Source organism: Etheostoma cragini, chromosome 4 (assembly GCF_013103735.1).
Source record: "Etheostoma cragini isolate CJK2018 chromosome 4, CSU_Ecrag_1.0, whole genome shotgun sequence".
NCBI classification, from domain to species: Eukaryota; Metazoa; Chordata; class Actinopteri; order Perciformes; family Percidae; genus Etheostoma; species Etheostoma cragini.
The window spans coordinates 22483464-22502379 of NC_048410.1; the positions used below are offsets into that span (position 1 = coordinate 22483464).

At 39.5% G+C, this 18916-nt stretch overlaps 2 protein-coding genes across 2 annotated transcripts; one reads left to right on the top strand and one right to left on the bottom strand.

Annotated features, from left to right (window-relative positions):
* Positions 1–1886: 1886 nt before the first annotated feature.
* ilrun (inflammation and lipid regulator with UBA-like and NBR1-like domains) lies at positions 1887–10481 on the bottom strand. The gene is made up of 5 exons (XM_034869329.1): positions 10182–10481; positions 7487–7641; positions 7140–7337; positions 6559–6863; positions 1887–2464 (listed from the first exon to the last, which is right to left on the bottom strand). The coding sequence occupies exons 1-5, from the start codon at positions 10337–10339 to the stop codon at positions 2429–2431; spliced, it is 852 nt and encodes a 283-aa protein (XP_034725220.1). The 5' UTR covers positions 10340–10481; the 3' UTR covers positions 1887–2428.
* A 3135-nt stretch (positions 10482–13616) lies between these two features.
* snrpc (small nuclear ribonucleoprotein polypeptide C) lies at positions 13617–17421 on the top strand. The gene is made up of 6 exons (XM_034870360.1): positions 13617–13732; positions 15153–15195; positions 15330–15438; positions 16284–16343; positions 16515–16619; positions 16970–17421. The coding sequence occupies exons 1-6, from the start codon at positions 13725–13727 to the stop codon at positions 17089–17091; spliced, it is 447 nt and encodes a 148-aa protein (XP_034726251.1). The 5' UTR covers positions 13617–13724; the 3' UTR covers positions 17092–17421.
* Positions 17422–18916: the final 1495 nt, after the last annotated feature.

Genomic DNA, 18916 nt, shown 5'->3' on the forward strand with positions numbered 1-18916 from the left:
GGGGGGGGGGAGCTTTATGTTGACAGTTTCTCTTCAGATAAATGTGCTATTTACGGACTATGTAAACTTTCATCTCATCCACTCACCATGCCACCCATCTCAAATCCGTACAACGCACAAACTAAAACTAGAGAATGAATCCAGCAATATTCAGATTTCTTACCATCTGTCTCTCTCACAAACAAAAACACACACAAGCAAGCTCAAAAGAAGCAAGAAGCGCGCGCACGCACGCACGCACGCACGCACACACACACACACACACACACACACACAGAGAAAAAAAACTGACGTCACTAAAAGAGGCAATTCAGAACAGTGTATACTGTTTGGGAGGAGGACTATCAGTTGACTCAATACAAATACAGCAGCGCTGCAACACAGAATGCTAGTGTATTTAACAAACGGGTACACATGATCTTAGTAGCAATAAACACTAAAGATCATGATGAATAACATTTAGATGATCATAACTACAACAGGTTTGAGAAATTAAAATATCCTCCTAGAAAAAAACTGTAACACCATCGTGGAGTCAACAACTTTTCCCGTTTTCTTTTTAAGCCCAAACTACATGATGAAATGTATACATGAATGACATAATGAACATGGCAAAGCTAAAGCACAGATTCAGATTATATAACTCATTTCCAGGTATGCAAAACCTAAATGTGTGACTAACGTAAACATCAATCAATCTTAATTTTTCAACTCAGACATTATCGGTGGAGTGAGGAAACTAATGTTTAAAACTTTGTGGTTAACACTCAACAAAAACTTTAAAGCTGTGAAGAACATAGGCCTTTATGGGAGAGCAGATCAGCAAAACAAACCAACAGAACCTTCTGGAAAATGCTGGTATCACAATTCACAAAAAGCCAAAAATAATTTCCCGTTTCATCCTCACAAGTGGTGGACAGTGTTGTGCAAATAGCAGTAACAGAATATCAGTGCCAATAAAGCTGACGCAAACCATTCATTTTCATATTACAATAGTTTCATTCTAGAACTTGTCATTTTTTCCTTTCCAACGTACTTAGCATGATGTGGAGTTGAAGAATTCAGATTTTTAGCACCACCTGCTGGCTTTACATGGGACTTTTTGCATCTGCAGTGAACAAGACATCAAATAAATAATAACAATAAGGGCAGTTAGTGAGTCAGTTCATCCAAACGTGCCGACTCACTCAACAATACTTCAGAAGTACACGGCCAGTAATATCCATCTGTATGGGAGTACACACATCATCCTTAGCCCAAGTAGTATACACCATTTTTATGTCAGTTAAATCCAAAGAGAAACCATAACATACATGCACATCTAAAATGCTTGCTTACACTTCTTCTTTCTTTACACACACACACACACACACACACACACACACACACACACACACACACACACACACACACACACACACACACACACACACACACACACACACACACACACACACACACACAGCAAAATAGATTTAGATGGCTTTTTTTAAACACCTCACTTGCGTAAACTCACTTGCATACTTTTGCGCTTCAGCATCTATTTAAAAAAAAAAAAATTACCCTACAACACACAAACACACACACTTCCCACATAACCCTCACACATACCCCTCACGATCTGAAGTAAGTGGGAAACCTGCAGACAGAACAGATTAGTGTTGTGGTTCCCTGGATTTTATCTTTGGGAGAGACAGGGTTCCTACACAGGCATGGTGCATATTTTCTCTACAATAGTGGAAATGGTTAGTGGAACTTCTGACTAAATGTAATACAAAAACAAATAACATTTAGTTCTCTCGGGCATAAATCCAACTATTTTCCACAGAAATGCTTGAAACATGACCATTATATTTTCTCAAGAGTATTTTCAAGCACGCTTTACTTTTTTAACAGCTCACAAGCTGTTTGAAATAATACCAGATTGGACACTTTTCAAGGCCTCACAATTATCAATGATCACATTAATGTTGGTCTATTCTCTGCAATTTTTCCAAAATGTCAAGACCTGTGTAGGAACCCTGGAACAAAGTATCCATTTGTCCAAGGGAATACTAAATTGTATGTTGGTTGTTCAGGGTTGATTTTCCCTTTAATTAGCCGTGTTTTACAGTGGGAATAAAAAATATTTGTGTGTATCTATTTGTAAGGTTTTATAGCACTCTTAAATGAAGCATTCACACATGCGAATCCGGGTGTTGATGTCAGGTGGGACGTTCCACTGTAGCGGATGTAATCCATCCCCTCACTGTAGTTTGTGTTACTGTGGAAAGGACCACAGGGTTGAGGAGAAGGTTGTCACGAGTCAATATAAAACAACAGTTCTCCCCCCGCTCCCTCTCCTCTGCATTTAAGGACTCCCAGGGTGTTAAGCTCATCATCCACCACGGTGTGATGTGAGGAGGGAGGGAGGGGGTTCTTTGTCATTCTAGCTCTGTCCAAATGGATATGGTCCATGAATACCCTAGAACAAATGACAGAAAGGGTATTAGAGTAGTTTATACAGAATGAAAGTGAACATACTGTATATAAAGATGATAGCACAAGAGTTATGTAATTAGAAGAAAGGAGACACATGGAAACAGGAGCTACATGTGAACAACTCTAGTGTGGTATGTGGTGCATGCAAGAGCTGCGTACTGCCGTGACCACCAGCTTCAGGGCAGTAGCAAAACCTGCATTACCTGTTAGGAAGCAGCTCAGTTAGTGGCCTTTTGAATAATTGTCTCATTTAAATGCCACTGGATGACAAAGCTAAGTGGTTCTCTATACTCCAGTTTAGCCACCAAGGAAAGGCTGTGAGCTGAAACTGTGAATAAAGGCTCAGCAATGGGCATGAGGTGATACTACTACATGCAGTAATGTGTCCTGAGAGATTTAGTTTAGTAGTTACACTTAACAGGTAGATGCAGTGATGGACATGTCCTCAATGGAAACCATAAACTTGGTTTAAAGATGCTATGGATATTTTTTCTGACGCGTGTCACAATGATTTTGCAGCGTCAGCAATTCACAAACTAATAATAGTGATACTCATGTGAGGGCAGTAAAATACTTCATCGTCACATCCTTAGTCAAAGTTCATCTTTGACTTTGACTTTGATACCAATTTTTACAAAACTGAAAGTGACAGTGGCCACCTCGGAAAGCTGTAATGATCATTAAACGCCAGAACACAGGATGAATGAGACCCTTTGCTAAAGGACCACCAGCAGGGCAAAGAATGTTAAATTTGGCCTGAGTGTGGAGCCAAAGGAAAGGCTATACTAATAAAGAGGTTATATATACACTAATCTCATAGTGCAGATGGGGCTCCCTGGAATTTGATCATCTGTTTTCGAGGTTTATCATCTAAAATGAATGTTGTGTTCACACTATGACAACAACGCAACAGGATACAAGTCATTTTCAATGGAAGTCGGTGACATGAAGTTACAAGCTGACACCATGTTGAGATGTCCTTAACTTTTTACAGCACACCAATGATCCCGTGAAGTGCTAGCCCTGCAAGATTAATCGTTATAAAATCACGATCTCAATTCACCCTGTTCACGGTTTAATTTCTAAATGAGTTTGATTCTCATTTCATTTTACGAGCCAACTGCATAAGAAATGCTATTTTCTTCTGTGAGTTTTAAACACAGACTGTATAACATAGGTTTTAAAGTGCTGCGATGCTCTCCTTTCCCTTCATTGAAGCCTCTACGTTTACAGGCATGTGTTATAGGTGCCAAAAATAAAAATCTGTTTGGTACTGCCAATTTGTTTTGTTTTGTCACGGTCACAAAAGAAAATCGTGGCATAGAATCGTGATATCAATTCTAAACAAAACAAATCGTGATTTATATTTTTCACAGAATCGTGCAGGCCTAGTGCCAACCCCTGATGTGTTTTAAAACGCATGGGGTTAGCTGTGCTACTGTGTTATTAAGCTAATTAGCTGTTGCTATGCTAGCTTTCTGTGTAGTGCAGTGCACACGGGGATGCAACAGATCAGCGAAATGTGAAACGAAATGAACGCTTGAAGAACACTTCAACAGTGACTGTGTGACAGTGTAGCTGGCCGCGCTTGGCCGTTTTGTAGCTTTTGGTGCTCGTAGTGTGAACATAACACACGTTGATGGAAAAATAGAACTGTTTTTGGTGGCCCTGGATAACAACTCAGCAGAGGTGGAAAGAGTACAAGAAGACTGTACAAAATGACAGCTACTTTAAAGAAATTATCCTCACTTTTATACTTACAAAACTACTTGAGTGTAAAGTAAAGCTGTGGCTTAGAGCTCACCAAACGTGTTACCACCTCGAACTCTGTGCTTCTACTAATGAATTGTACTGTTCTTGTTTGTTTTTTCCTTTGTTTTGGTTTCTTCTTGTTTTATATACTAAATGTTACTACTAAATGATATAAATGATTTATACTACTATATGATAAATGATACTAAACTATCTTTTGTCTTTTTCATTGTAACTCCAACCGGTCTAATGTACTGCAGATGGAAATTAACCCTCGGGCTACAATCTGGCACATTTATGTGTCCTACTGTATCGGTTCATCAATGTGCATTGTCCTGAATTAATAAATTAAATACAAAATAAAATGAATAAATTTACTTGAATAAGAAGCAAAAAGTAGGTCAGTTAAAGTAAACGTTAACATTTTAAAAAGGGGAAGAGGGAATAATATTAGAAACATAACCCATTAGGACATGATTCTAAATTTGATTGCATTGGGGTGCATTGTACTGTTCACTGAACACTAGGCCCAGCCTGGGTGCTCACCCTTCCCACCCGCGGACAGTTGACCGTTGGCCGGTGGACCTAAACATTTACAACATATAGTTAGCTAAGAACAGAGTGTACTCCTGCAGCCACAGACACACAGGAAGCTTCTTCTTGGCTTCAGCTGCTGATTTATTTCCTTTCTTCGGTTCCATTCTCACACACCTGAATGTTTTTACTCCTACAGCTTAACCTCATTACAACTTTTTATTGGCGCAACTTCAACTCTGAGACACCCCCAACTGTCCAGAACCTGATGTCTTAACAGCTAATGACCAAGCTGCTGTAAAAACTGGGATGTATGAATGGCCCCATCTTGAACTTTCCCTGACAAACACTTTGGTCCATGAAAAGATAGAGTTTGTGAAAACCTGTGCACATCAATCAAATCAATCCAACAACCCTTTAAACTCTGCAATAGAAATGTTCTGCCAGTGACTACATTGTTAGGTTTGCCTATGTCAATTGTGATGCGATTATGTGATGTCATTTCTTGGAGTATCTTAAGAAGCTTCATATTCCTTAAATCCGTACAACCTAATGGCGTTTTTAATTAATGGTAGCGGCTTGACTCGCCTTGACTCACTTCGACCGCGGTGCCCGTCCTCATGAGGCGAGCCGTGGCTGGTCGTTGTGGCAGGTAACCGTCGTAAACTAACGCGACACACACAGAACGTCGGAGGTCTGTTGTTTTTCAGAAGACAAATTTTGTTTCAAAAGATGCTGGAGGCAGCAAAAAAAACAACAATCACCGCTGGCTAAACTATTTAAACACGGTGGGTTTGTTCAGGACACCCCCCCCTGTCCATTGCTAGCAATGATAACGCAGTGATTAATGACGATTCTCTCTGACCAATCAGTAGTCTGCTTTTGGTATTGCCTCAGCTCGCTGTACCTGGGCTTTTTTTCATAATGGAAAACCAAAAAAGGTGAGTAGACTTGAGGCGAGTCAAATAGATAACATGCAGTGGAAAGGGGGGTATAAAGGGGTATGTAAGTCAATAAATTATAATAATTAAGAAAAGTAATGAAATTGTCATAAAAAAAAACGAGAAAAAAGTTTTTCAATACCCATACCGGTATACCAATACTGATATACTCATTTTCATGACCATAGTGTAAAGACATTTGGATAGATTCCTCTACACTAGAGATGATTAGCCTGCAGTTTTGCACCTTACATCACATGGTGTCGTTGTACGCACGTGCTGACGTCATCGCGAGCTTACAGCATGATGATAGGAAAGACCGAAGCCTTGGCTTTCTGCTAAGAAAAAAGAATTAAGGGTCTAGCTGGTATGGTTTTTAATATTACATCGTTTTATATACGATCATGTTAACAATGATCTCCCGCGGCCATTACGGGGAGATACTCTGTCGCCACAGCTAGTTGTCAGCCTGTACCGGATCGGACGTCAGGTAACGTAACGACGTCATCGCGCGTGTACAACACAATGGCGTAAAAGACAGAAGCATGTGCTTTCTGCTGCTGAATGAATGCTCTAGCGGTTTTCATTTTAGACCGTTTTAAACAGGATCGTTTTAACAACAACTATAACTATAACAATAAAAGAAGCACTTAACTTACCACACCAGGGAGCAACTAAAAACTGCAGATAGAAGCAAGTCCCACTGACATGATGTAGGTTTCATGAAAACTGCACATGCACACACATACAATAAATCAGAAAGGCTCCTTGATTGAGCTAACCTCATGAATGTAGTGAATGTAGGTTTGTAAGTGGTAGTAGCAAAACACTAAATTTGATTCATACATACCTGACCATAAGTCACCACAGAAAGATTGGTTTGGAGACCATTCGACGCCCTATTTACAGCATTATGAGACTGTCCATTTTGATCTTGCTGGATTGGCTCTTGCGAGCGTTCCCACGCCCCGCCAGGATCTGCGAAGCTGTTGTCACTGGCGTCGTGCTTGTTCTTCTGTGGCGAGGCAAAGGGGTTGAAGTCTCCCTGCACATTGCGCTGGGGTTGGGTATTGAATTCTGTCTCGAAGGAGGACAGCTGCTGGGTCACGCCGAGGAGACCTCCAACTTCTACACTAAGAATTACCCAGATTACATCTGTGGAGAAAACAAGCATCACAAACATGAGCTGACTGTGCGACTGAACCAAACAACCAGTTTGCTGATTTCCCCTTTGTTTCATTGTTAATGTTTTGGTTTGGTTGGTCAGACAAAACCAGCAATTTCAAGATTTGGTTTCCAATACATTTGATGAAATTGTAACAGAAGCTGACATGAGTGGAAAAATAAAATAAATGTTAGTTGCCGCCCCAATATGTTGTCTCAATAGATACAAGCGGTAGAAATAGAAACTTCTTAAAATCCATGTCGTACCTCCATAGAATAATCCGGTGGCTGTGCACATCCTCCACTGGCCCTGGTACATGCCTGGAGCTGTGGGACTTCGCATCTGCACACTCACATCTGATATTTCCTGGGGGTCTAGTGAGTTCACCATAACTGTGTTTACATGCCCAAACTGATCCCCGCCAATGTATTTGAGACAGACCCCAGGTGGCCACGACTCTGCACCTGTAGTACACAAAAGGTGAGTGCAGTCAAATCACAACTCAAAACCATGATGTCACTGACATTTGGTCTGGTGAATAGTACAAACAGATTAGTAAACTTTACTTATACTGTGCAAGATGAACATGCGAACACAGTGACATGCTCCACACCTGTGTTTTGTATTCTCCAGGTCTTTGTGAACGGTGTATCTGGAGGAACAGACTCTCCTTCCCCAATTGTCACATCTTCGACAAAGGACATGGATGGCGTGTTGACGTTGGGACTTTCAAAGTCATAATATGCACCAATAGCAGCCTGCAGGTTCCTGTAACACATGATGAAGGGCATGGTATTAACGGAGGTCTCCATCCCACATGTGACCGTGGCCACAAGATTATGTACTTTATGAATATAAAATGACATCAAGAAATCAGACAGTCAAGGTATTCTTTGACAGAAAATTTTAATTTTTTTTGCATACTTGTCCAGAATACACAATAATATATATATATATATATATATATATATATATATATATATATATATATATATATACACTTTTTTTTTTTTTTACCTAAAAACTTGCTGAGTCAAGAAGTCTAGGTGACGGACAGTCTTCCTAATCTGCTGCCTGAAAACTATATTACTAAATGGGACAGTCCACCAATCTGACAATTACAAAGACAATCAATCCTAAAACAGGATTCACATCTATTATTAGATAGCTCAATTAGAATAAATTTGTATCTTTTAATACAAAACATCTAAAAAGCACTGAATATTTCTGTTCTCTTTTATTTACGCATTTATTTGAATGTGAAGCGCTTTATACTAAAGCTGAAGTGATTGAGCAATTGATCCACATAAAATTAGGGGCGATCCTGAAAATTAAAAAATGTATTTGAGAGAGAGGTGCATGTTCACATCTGGCCAATTATTGTGTAAAGTTGGCATACTTGCCGGATAGGATGTTTTGGAAAGTTGCAAAAGAGTTTTGGTTTAAACATAGTGACATAGTACGGGTGATGCAAAAAACTTGAATCATAAAGCAACTCAATAACGTCGTTCATTGGACCCTTCCAGCTTGGTTAACACCAATGTCTGACAAACTCCCCACTTCTGGTTTGTAATGCAGACATTCTGTTATGCATTTGTAATCTCCAAGCCCAAATTGAGTTATGGTTGATGACATCACGGACATCCTTGGGGGTTATTTTCTCAGACTTGACAAAGTTCCCCCAGAGCCACAGAAGACATACTGTACAACTGTTTCTACAGGCTGAATGGTACTTACCATGATTATTGAACTGGTGTGTACATATAAAATGTGTGGAAAAACCTGCATTGATGTGCTCAAGTAGGACACGATGATTTTTCCTAAAATACTCCTAGGAAAATTGCTAATGCATTGCTGCTCTGATTTAAAATAAATCCGTCACAGCACTATTAAACTAGTTTCAGTAGTATCACAAATACCCAACAACTGTCACATGATGATGTCATACTTCCTGACTCCAAAAAAAACCCTGAACAAAACAATACAACACATGTACTTGACATTTATAAATCATATTATTGAAATTTTAACCCACTAACTCTCTCTACTCTGTTAACGTTAGAGTTATTATCGATTTGTATGATTTCTATTTTATTTAACCTTTTCCCATTTAACTGAATTCTTTGATAAAGTCACTCAGTTTGATAAACAACAAAAATATGGAAACTTTAGAATAGAACTGCCCAATATGAGGAAAATATCTAATTGATATTATTTTGACTAATATTGCAATTGAGATATGATTCACGATATTGGAGGGAATGATCATTTTTCTCATTTCACTGAAAAATTATTAACATTGAAAGAGATTAAAATGATTATAGTGTGATTTTGGCAAGGATCTGTACGATTTTCTTTTCCTTTAGTCTGTTGGATACAATTTGTAAAACATCTCTGCGGCCCCAAAAGCTTCATTCAGAATGGTTTGACAAATATTTTTGCCTTTAACAAGTATTACGCCCCCTGTGATTTGGAGATTTCAATTTTAATTAAGTGTCCAGCCCTACTTTAGAACTTCTTTTTCTCCCCAAATCCTCTGACTGAATAGGAGTTTATTTGTGTATACATGTATTCCTGCTGTTTTATTATTGTTGTATGTAATTTGTCCCTAATACTCTCTCTTTATGTTCATTGATCTGTACGCTAATGTTGGCAAAAAATACCTACATCACAATCAGTTTTATTGGCCAAGTATACTTACACACACAGGGAATTTGACTTCGGTAGGTGTTAAAAGTATTCCTCCCTTTTAACAAAAAAAGACGTGATCAAACCCGTCGGCCACTGATTAACTAAAAGCTTGGTATCCATTGATCAATGACCACTTGTTGCCAAACGTTCAGATCACGACTGGTTACGTCATCAGACGTGAAGTGGCTGGCTGTGCCTCGAGTTGTAGCTTCCCGAAGAGCACGATTTAACTGGCTCTGGACACTATTATGTAATATGGCTGCTAATGTACACCGAGAGTTCCCTGATTTTAAATTAGCCAGTTGGTCAGTCAGCTTGTTCTTTGTTTTTCCAGTTATTTCACCTTATAATAACTCTTCAGTTGGGGTAAACTTTACCGTTTCACTTCCGTCTGTCCCCGAAACGATCGTTGGTAGTTAACTAGCTATAACGTAACTGCCCGTTTCCCGTGAAGGAATGATGAAATGATCTTCTCGGGTTTGAACAACATTAAGTTAGCACCGTGTGTGTCTACCTCCATTTTTATAGCATTTTGACGTAAGCTAACTAGCTAATTATGCTGCTAGGTTAGCGTCATGTTGCTGTCCGAGATCAGGCCCTCGTATCCCCGTACTCACCAGTTGGTCATGTCCAGGAAGAAGGCGCAGCCGGCTGGGTTGAGCTGAAAGCCCAGCAGCCTCTGAAACTCCGAAATGAGGACGTCCTTGTCCGTGGTGCCCATGCAGCTGAACTTCTGCATGAGCTCCGCGTCCACGTCCATGTCCGTGCCCTCCATAGGGTGGCGGGTGTCCCGTAACGGAGACGGGGTGGTGCGAGGGGGGGGACCTCTTTCAGTTTAGTCCGAGGCCTTGTCCAGCCATAACAACCAGCTCAACAATAACAACCGTCACTGCGCATGGCACAACTAGGGGGACGATGTTTGACGTTGCAACAGCCCGCGCGTCACCTTCACCAATCACGTAATGGGCGTCGACGTCATCTGTTGCTATTTGCAGCCACCTTTTCATTGGTTTATCAGTCAGAATCAGAATGGGATTTCTTGCCAAGTAAATAACACTTAAATGGATTTACCTTGGTGATTGGTGCATACATAAAAATATGAAACATGAAATAAACAATAAAGCAAAGTACTGCAACAGACAATAAAATGTTCATAAAATTGAAATATTACCTCAACAAAAATGTAAAATTCAATTCGACGTTATTTAAGACACACAGGTCCATAACAGTAGAAAAATATGTAGAACACAACAACACAGACAAAATAAAAAAATTATGTATGTTTAATTTCACAACATCAAAGTGATTAAAACACATGCAGACATTTGTTCCAGTGTTTCCAAAAGCAAGAAGTGTCTTTTATCACTCTGTGTGGAGTCAGTTAAAGCCACTATAATTACATTTTTTGAAAAACTTTAGCAACACATACAATTTCTTATCACAGCATGAAAGGTGGGAACATTACTTGTCACAAACATATGACTCGCTCTTGTCCATCTTTGCAGTTTGAGAAAGATTCTGAATGCATCATTAAAGGGTAACTACCGTTTTTTTTTAACCTGGACTCTATTTTTCTATGTTTTTTTTATCTAAAGCCTCTTTCCGAGCAAGTAGTTACAGGAGCGTAGTTATAGGAACAGTCCACTTCTAAACAGTTCTACTAACTACTCTCCCCCAAACCAGTTTTTCCATTTGCATTCACTCTGACCAAGTGGCCATAGATACTGTCCTTTTGTTATTATAACACAGCCATCTAACCACCACTATGCAGGAAAGGGAAAAGACCCTGCCCTGAAGTAGGAGCTGAAAGAGTTACAGGAACTGTGGCCAGAGGAATTTAACATTCCCCAAATTATTAAAAATGGTTCTAGGAACATTACGTTCTAGGAACTGCAACAATCCGTCTGGTTGGAAAGTGGCTTAAAGCAACACTAGAGAACTTTTTGTAATGTTTCCTAAATCGGTGGTTCATCAACTCGTAACAGGGTGAACGGCACTTGTTCTTTGCGGCTCTCTACTGGCTATGACGACACTAGGCAAGTTTGCCAGATCAGGTAGCGGATCTGTAGTTCATATGAGACACAATGGGACAAATCTGCTTCCAACCAAGGGGGACCGAAGCGGGAAAAGTTACATAGTGTTGCTTTAAGTGACTGATGGAAACAATAGTATTTGACTTTGTTACATTGTTAAAAGGGTGGTTCAGAATATTGGACATAGGACCTCTCCTCCAGTTAACTAGTATGTTATTTATCAGTGGAGACCGTTTTCCACACGTTTCATCCAGTCCTTCTAGTTGCAGAGTTTGCTGACATTGGCAAGCGCAAGTCAATGGTTGAGGCTATAGCCTGCCACTAAAATGTCTTACCCACTCCACAGTACACCCAAAGCAAACAAATGATAACACCAGACTATCAATGCAATGGATTTAACGCAATCAAAGTCAAAGGGAACAAAATAAAACTGTTCTGGGTCGTCTTGCTACTTTTCCAACCATCACAACTTTAGTTTTGGCTGAAAAAAACTCATGATTTACCAATTTACATGTGAAAATATGTTGACTGTATACACTTTTTCAAATAGAGTCGGATGGGTTTTGCGCTAGCGACTTCAGAGCTGTTTCTCGTTAAACAGAAAGGTCTCAAAGAGGTTTTAAAGGTCTATCTTTGAAGGGATCTTTTCCATACTGTTGTCAGACACTCAGAATATCGATCTGAGCCTGTCAGTGCCAAAACGAGCACTTTTGTGATGGTAAATACAAGCTGGAGAATTGCCCTGTTAACTTGTTTGTAGCTTGTTTTGAAGATGCCGACGCAGCGATCTTGCTTAAATGGATACTTCACCGACTAGCGTTTAGCTTTGTTTCAGTAGAAACCCGGTAGTGTTTTCCAATGACCATGCTTCCCTTCCTCATGTCCCCCCGAGACAAGAGATCTCTGTATTTTATGTCTCAAAAAAAACTCTGATGACGCAAAAATCTACATTTCGCGTCATCTGAGGAATTTTGTACCAAACTACAAGCCAGCTTGTTTCACATGTCTTCAACCACACATAGGGGGGTTGGACTCTTTACCCAAAGGGATTCAATTCAGCATTCAAACTACCGCAGATGTGTACCACTGGGATACATAGGTACAGATCGGAGAATATGAAGGAAACTTTACTACATAGGCTACAGAATAATCCACACACAACAAGTTGCCCCCGATGCTGCACCATCAGAGTGTAAATTTGTGTGAGTGTTTATCTGAAAGCAGTTGGCACTTTGTACGGCAGCCTTGGCCACAGTGTCTGAATGTGTGTGAATGGTGAATACTTCCTTTAAAATGTAAAAGCACTTTGAGTAGTCATCAAGACTAGAAAAAGCGCTATATAAAAACAGACCATTTATATTTACATCTAGCTACTTCTAACCACTGGTGGAGTTTGTAACCGTTAAATTCTGACCATTCTACATCCCACGCAAATTGAAATTGAAGCTTGTAGCTAATGCTACAATTGCCTTAGCTGAACTTTACGGAGCCTATAAAGTATGTGCAGTAAATGTTGCCTGTTTCGCATGTTGTTTTTATATATATTAAATGTGTAACACCAATTGAACCACGGTGAAACTTTGTTTTGCATATGGTTGAAATGACAATAAAACACTTGAGTTGAGTTGGATGCACCACTGTCTGTCTATGTAAACGCTAGGCAAGGTGTGCATTCTGGGATTTGGTGTCTTTCAGACACATGACCCCAAAACACATTTTCTTTTCTCTTTTCTCTGTCTAGAATCACATTTCTACGACATAAGTGACCCACTTTTAAGATACATTCATCTTTTCAACGGTGAAATATCCCATTAATTGCTCGAAATCTAGACGCATCCTAGCGGCAGCAACTATAATTCTTGGGTTTGGCTTGTCAGGCTTTAATAATGGACCAATGCCTGTTATTCCCATCAGTCACTTAGACACAAAACATAGGAAAATAGAGTGCAGGTTGGAAAAACGGTAGTTACCCTTTAATTAGCCTACAGTATTTTATTTATAGGTATTTTTTCGTGCGGTGGTAACTCGTAATTTCAAGTGGAACTAACTGTCGCTAGGTCTTATATCTGGCAGGAACTCTTTTTGGGAACACCGGAATCGCGCTCTCGAAGGAGATTGCCGGGGAACATGCCTAAGTATATATTTTATTGTATTCTACGTTTAGTCTATGATTTCCACGTTTCAACGAACGCAGTTATTGTTTGTATTTAGTAGTAAATAAGGAACGAAGGTAAAATATGCTTAGAAAAGTAATGAAACAGACCTGTTTGTTTCCAGTGAACGATGTGAGCTTTGTTTGGGCTGTGTCTATTTGCTGGACTCATTCAACCTCGATGTTACCAGCTTAGAACGTTGATAGAATTAAGAGCATGCTACTAAACAAAATCATTATTCTTTCTTATTTGTATGACTTTTATGGTTACTTAAACCCATATTGGGTATATGGTGAACATGTATAAAATAATTTTAAATCTAAAGCTCTCCTGCAGCGCATACTTGCGTAAGGTAAAGATGTCCTGCTAAACAGGACACTTAAGTGTTAAACATCCCAACATTTCGTGCAGGATATTGAATTTCCTTGCAGGACAACTTCTGTACAATATGCATACTAAAATTCCCACAGGACTCCACAACTGAAACCTATTCCTGGAGGACGTTTTTGTAAAGGAATCATTTGTAATGTTAACATGATGGCAAAAAAAGCTTTACGGACCAAACAAACAGGTTTACAAAATAGTATTTCTAGATGTCATCTTTTAGAACCTACTGCAATACAATGTGTCCTCGAGCAAGACACTTAACCCCTAGTCGCTCCAGAGGCGTGCAACCTCAAATATATAGCAACATCAAAGTCGCTTTGGATAAAAGTGTCTGCCAAATGACATGAAATGTAATGTGTCAGTGTGAATGAGTTCTTGACTATTCAGTTGTTCAGCTCATTGACAATTGGGATTGTATATACAGTGGCTTGCATAAGTTTACAAACCCAAGCTAAAGTGGATTTAAAAGGGGAATACAAAAATTGACCTTGCTGTCTTTTAATTTAAAAAAGAAATCAGGAAAATCCAACCTTTTTCAAGGACACCAATCTTAACCTATGTTAAATTCCCATAGAGACAGGATGATTTTTTTTTTTTTTAAAGGCCAGTTATTTCATGGATCCAGGATATGTATGCATTTTTATGTATCCTGATAAAGTTCCCTTGGTCTTTGGAATTGAAATACCCCCCCCCCCCCCCATCATCACATGCCCTTCACCATACCTTATGCCCCTGCATTTTTAGGAAGAAAATGTATTTATTTTAAATGCAGTGTTCATTCACAAAGAAAATTGGTGTCCTCCAAAGGTTGGATATTTTTTTAATTAAGTAATTTTTTCTTCTTTTTTTTAATCCACTTTAGTGTGTGTGTGTAAACTTATGCAAGCCACTGTACGTACGTACGTACATACATACATACATACATACATACATACATACAAATACAGTTTGGGGATAAGTTATGTCTGCAGCTCTGGACTTTTTGTGTTAACGTCAAACTTTTTTGCCCCAACAGGTTTTACTGTGATTACTGTGATACCTACCTTACACATGATTCGGTAAGTTGTACTTGTGTGTGTGTGTGTGTGTGTGTGTGTGTGTGTGTGTGTGTATTCAATTAAAATTACTGACAAGAATCTATCTTGGTTGTATTTTGCTCTTGTAAACTTCTACAAACCTCTTTTTGTTTCAGCCATCAGTAAGGAAGACCCACTGCAGTGGCCGAAAACACAAAGAAAATGTGAAGGATTACTACCAGAAATGGATGGAGGAGCAGGCTCAGAGCCTCATCGATAAAACAAGTAAGCTAATTATTGGCTCAATTATCTGAAATACGTTGCTGAGGGAACCTAGAAGTACTATGCAACTGCAATGCCTTTTTAATTCTTGCTACCACTCTTTCAAAAGTTGTTTGAAAGCATGTTTAGATGTCCTCTAACCCAAAGGTGGCCTCTATTGACTCGTATTACTGATGATTTATTTGATTGTACAGTCTACCGGTCACATACATAGTTACGGCTACTGCATGTTGTTTCTTTTCCATATTTACTACTGCTTAGATTAAACAAATAATAATAATAAACTAGGTTTTAAGAGTAAAGCATGTTACAAATCCCACATAAAGCTTGCTTATGCATGTGTGTGGGCTGTCCAAGCTCTTTGCTTAAATAGTGCTCTATGTACGCCAGCTTACTTGGGCCCCCTCTAAGATTACAAACCACTAATCCACATCAGAGATGCTAGAGTGTAGTATTGGCCACCGTGAAGGAACATGTTGTTTTACACACTAAATTCTCCTTTGCAACTTCAAAAGCGGGCGGGCCAAACATCCTTTTGAGGATGCAAAGAATGCAAAATGACCGTTTTTGTTTGTAGACTTTTTGTTTTGTAGACTGCTATATTGATAGTGATGTTTTGTCTGTACTTTTTATTTAGACCCCTACCCCAAATACCTAATGTTGCAGTAAACAGCAGCATACAATTTAGCCCACGTAGTGTAATTTGCGATGCAAACATTCTAAAAAGAGCCAGTGCGGTGCAATTTGTGGTTTGCATTCCATACGTACCGTATGAAACTGGACTAAACTTCTTTACAAACACAACAACGTGTGTGTGTGTGTTAATGTTTGGTCTTTTCTCCCAACAGCGGCTGCCTTTCAACAGGGAAAGATTCCTCCCACACCGTTCCCTGGTGGCCCTCCCCCAGGTGAGTCTATCGGCTTTCAACTCTGCAGTAAGTTGATTAACTCAAATTAGTTAGTTTACTCAGAGGTAAAGATGTCAAAATATAACGTCATTCCCTATGATGGATGAGAACCTGATCTAATAAATGTGCATAGTATTGTCGGTATGATAACCTTTGCTGTTTGTGATACAGGTGGTCCTCCTCGCCCAGGCATGCTACCAACCCCCCCTATGGGTGGTCCACCTATGATGCCCATGATGGGGCCTCCACCACATGGAATGATGCCCGGTGGACCCGGTAAATAATATGCTTATTATTGCGATTACTAAAGACTTTTATCATATGGATGCGCCAACAGTCTTGTTGTCAGTACTTAAAATTCCTCATGGGCGAGACAGAAACTACGCACTAAAGCTTTAACGCTATGAGTTTGCACAGAATCAGAAAACCAAAAGAAGATATTCCCACAACACAGTGGCCCATTTATCATGTGATTTATTAAAGAGTACAATCTTGACCAGGTTATTCTAAATGAGTTGTGTTTTAGATGCAAAGTTTTAGATGCATGGACGTGACTCCTTTTTTATATGAAGCTTCTGTCATAAATCAATACCTAAAGCTGTGAATCCCTTCACGGTCCCATGTAGGAGGCATGAGGCCGCCGATGGGAGGACCCATGCAGATGATGCCAGGACCCCCGCACATGATGCGTCATCCTCGACCCATGATGATGCCAGTCAGGCCGGGCATGATGCGACCAGACAGATAAGACCGGCTGGATCTTCTGCGCTTTTTGTTGCCATGAACAGATACTGTCTAGTGAGGACACTTGGATTTTTCGACTTTTTAAATTTTCAAATGTCCAAACTCTTCAACCTCAAACCTGATGTAATTATGTCATTTTTGTATAATTACTTTTGTTTCTTGTGCCAGAATTTTGGCATTTATTACTATTCACCTCCATTAGAATTGATTTCAGAGCCCCGTTTTTAAAGACCTTTTTATTTTTATTAAATGTTCTCCTGTGTTGAAGTATGAAGTTTGAAATATCTCGTCTCGCTTTGACAAACTGTTCAGCAAGCACATTTAGAGTGCGTTTGATATGAAAATATTTGTTACTATATTTTTGCTTTTGTTATTTCATTTCATTGCTTGTAGAAATAAAACCGTGATTTAAAACCTGTTTCTTTTATATTGCAGTTAGTTGCAAATATTGAATACTTTAAAGTTTAGTTTTTAATTATTCCAGGTGATTTGAAGTCATTTTGGAGCTCTGCTTAGGAAAATAGTTCAAATATAACCCTTATATATAATATAACCCTCCCACATTTTTCAGAGAAACTGGGGCAACCCTAAATGACACAAAATGTGGTAGAGAACTCGAAGCAGTTTCTTTTTGTTTCGCCAAGGCGCTGTGCTTAAAAAAACACAGAGACAGCCAATGAAAACGTTTAGTTGCACTTGACAGGTTTTTTGTTCCCATCTGGAGTTTTGCCGGCTCCGCACCCCAACAGCAGAAAGACAAAGTTATTGACTTGCTTGTGAACGTAGTGGAGTATTTAGCAGCTAAGAGCCAGATATTTCCCCCCAAGAGTTAGTGGAAAGCTAGTCTCGTTTCTCCAGACCTTCCTCCAAAGCGCGCTGAAGGAGAATCTGGCTACCTCACGTAGCATTTGGGGATGGGAGGAGAACATGCTCTGGTTTAATGGTATTTCTATTAACCAATCATGGGTGGAGCTAAACTCCACACAGAGCGGCTGCAAAAGTGAGAGAGAACTCCAATTGGAGCGATAAACTCTCAATTTACCATGCAGAGATGCGAAGGGCAGCCAACAATAAACCTCATAAATCAACAGAATTAAAAATTCCAACTAGAAAACGGAAAATACGTGCATCCAGATGAATCTCCTGCAGCACCGCAACAATCCCAGAAGTGGAACGCAAAGGACATAGACTATTAAGTAAACAAACCCAAAAGACGAGGAATTAGAACTTCCATTCAAAGCGCCGGCAGACACACAACTCCCAATGAATGTTAACGTTTCTTTGTATCGCCTTGATATGTAGGGAAAAGGTAGAAACGAAAGCTTTTAGTTGGCAACTTAATGCAATGACAACAAAATTACAAGGTGTGGAATGTATGCTCAAAGACGACACACAATGTTACAACAAATCATTTTCACTTAAAACTTGCCAAAACATTAAAATGAAAGAAACTGTGAGCTCTAATAACAAGGCCCATTATTTGTCAAACCTTAACTAGGTAATTAAGGTTAGCACTGCCGCTGGCCAGCAGAGGTCCCTGACTTAAACTCAACTCTGACACCTGAAGTTTTCCTGAGTGACTTGGACATGCTCACTCTGCCTGAAGGTGTGAATCTGTTCAAGTGTGTTAGCTTTGTGACATACTGGTGACCTGTTCAGGGTCAACTCTGTGCCCTGCCTACTGCAACCCTGGGATGAGCGTCACCTTCTCGAGAGCCTAAATATTACAAGGCAGATGTAGAAAACAGACGATTTTTCACTAGACTAGACAAATGATAATGTTGACCCAGCCCTCATTAGTTTATCCAGTCAAGCGTGTTTGAAGAATT

Coding starts and splice junctions, on each gene's coding strand:
- ilrun (XM_034869329.1), bottom strand. CDS start 10,339: ATGGAGGGCACGGACATGGACGTGGACGCGGAGCTCATGCAGAAGTTC. Junction 6,864..7,139: donor CACCGGATTATTCTATGGAG/GTACGACATGGA, acceptor TTTTCTCCACAG/ATGTAATCTGGGTAATTCTT. Junction 2,465..6,558: donor CTGTGGTGACTTATGGTCAG/GTATGTATGAAT, acceptor CATTTGTTCTAG/GGTATTCATGGACCATATCC.
- snrpc (XM_034870360.1), top strand. Junction 15,439..16,283: donor GAGCCTCATCGATAAAACAA/GTAAGCTAATTA, acceptor TTCTCCCAACAG/CGGCTGCCTTTCAACAGGGA. Junction 16,344..16,514: donor CCCTGGTGGCCCTCCCCCAG/GTGAGTCTATCG, acceptor TTTGTGATACAG/GTGGTCCTCCTCGCCCAGGC.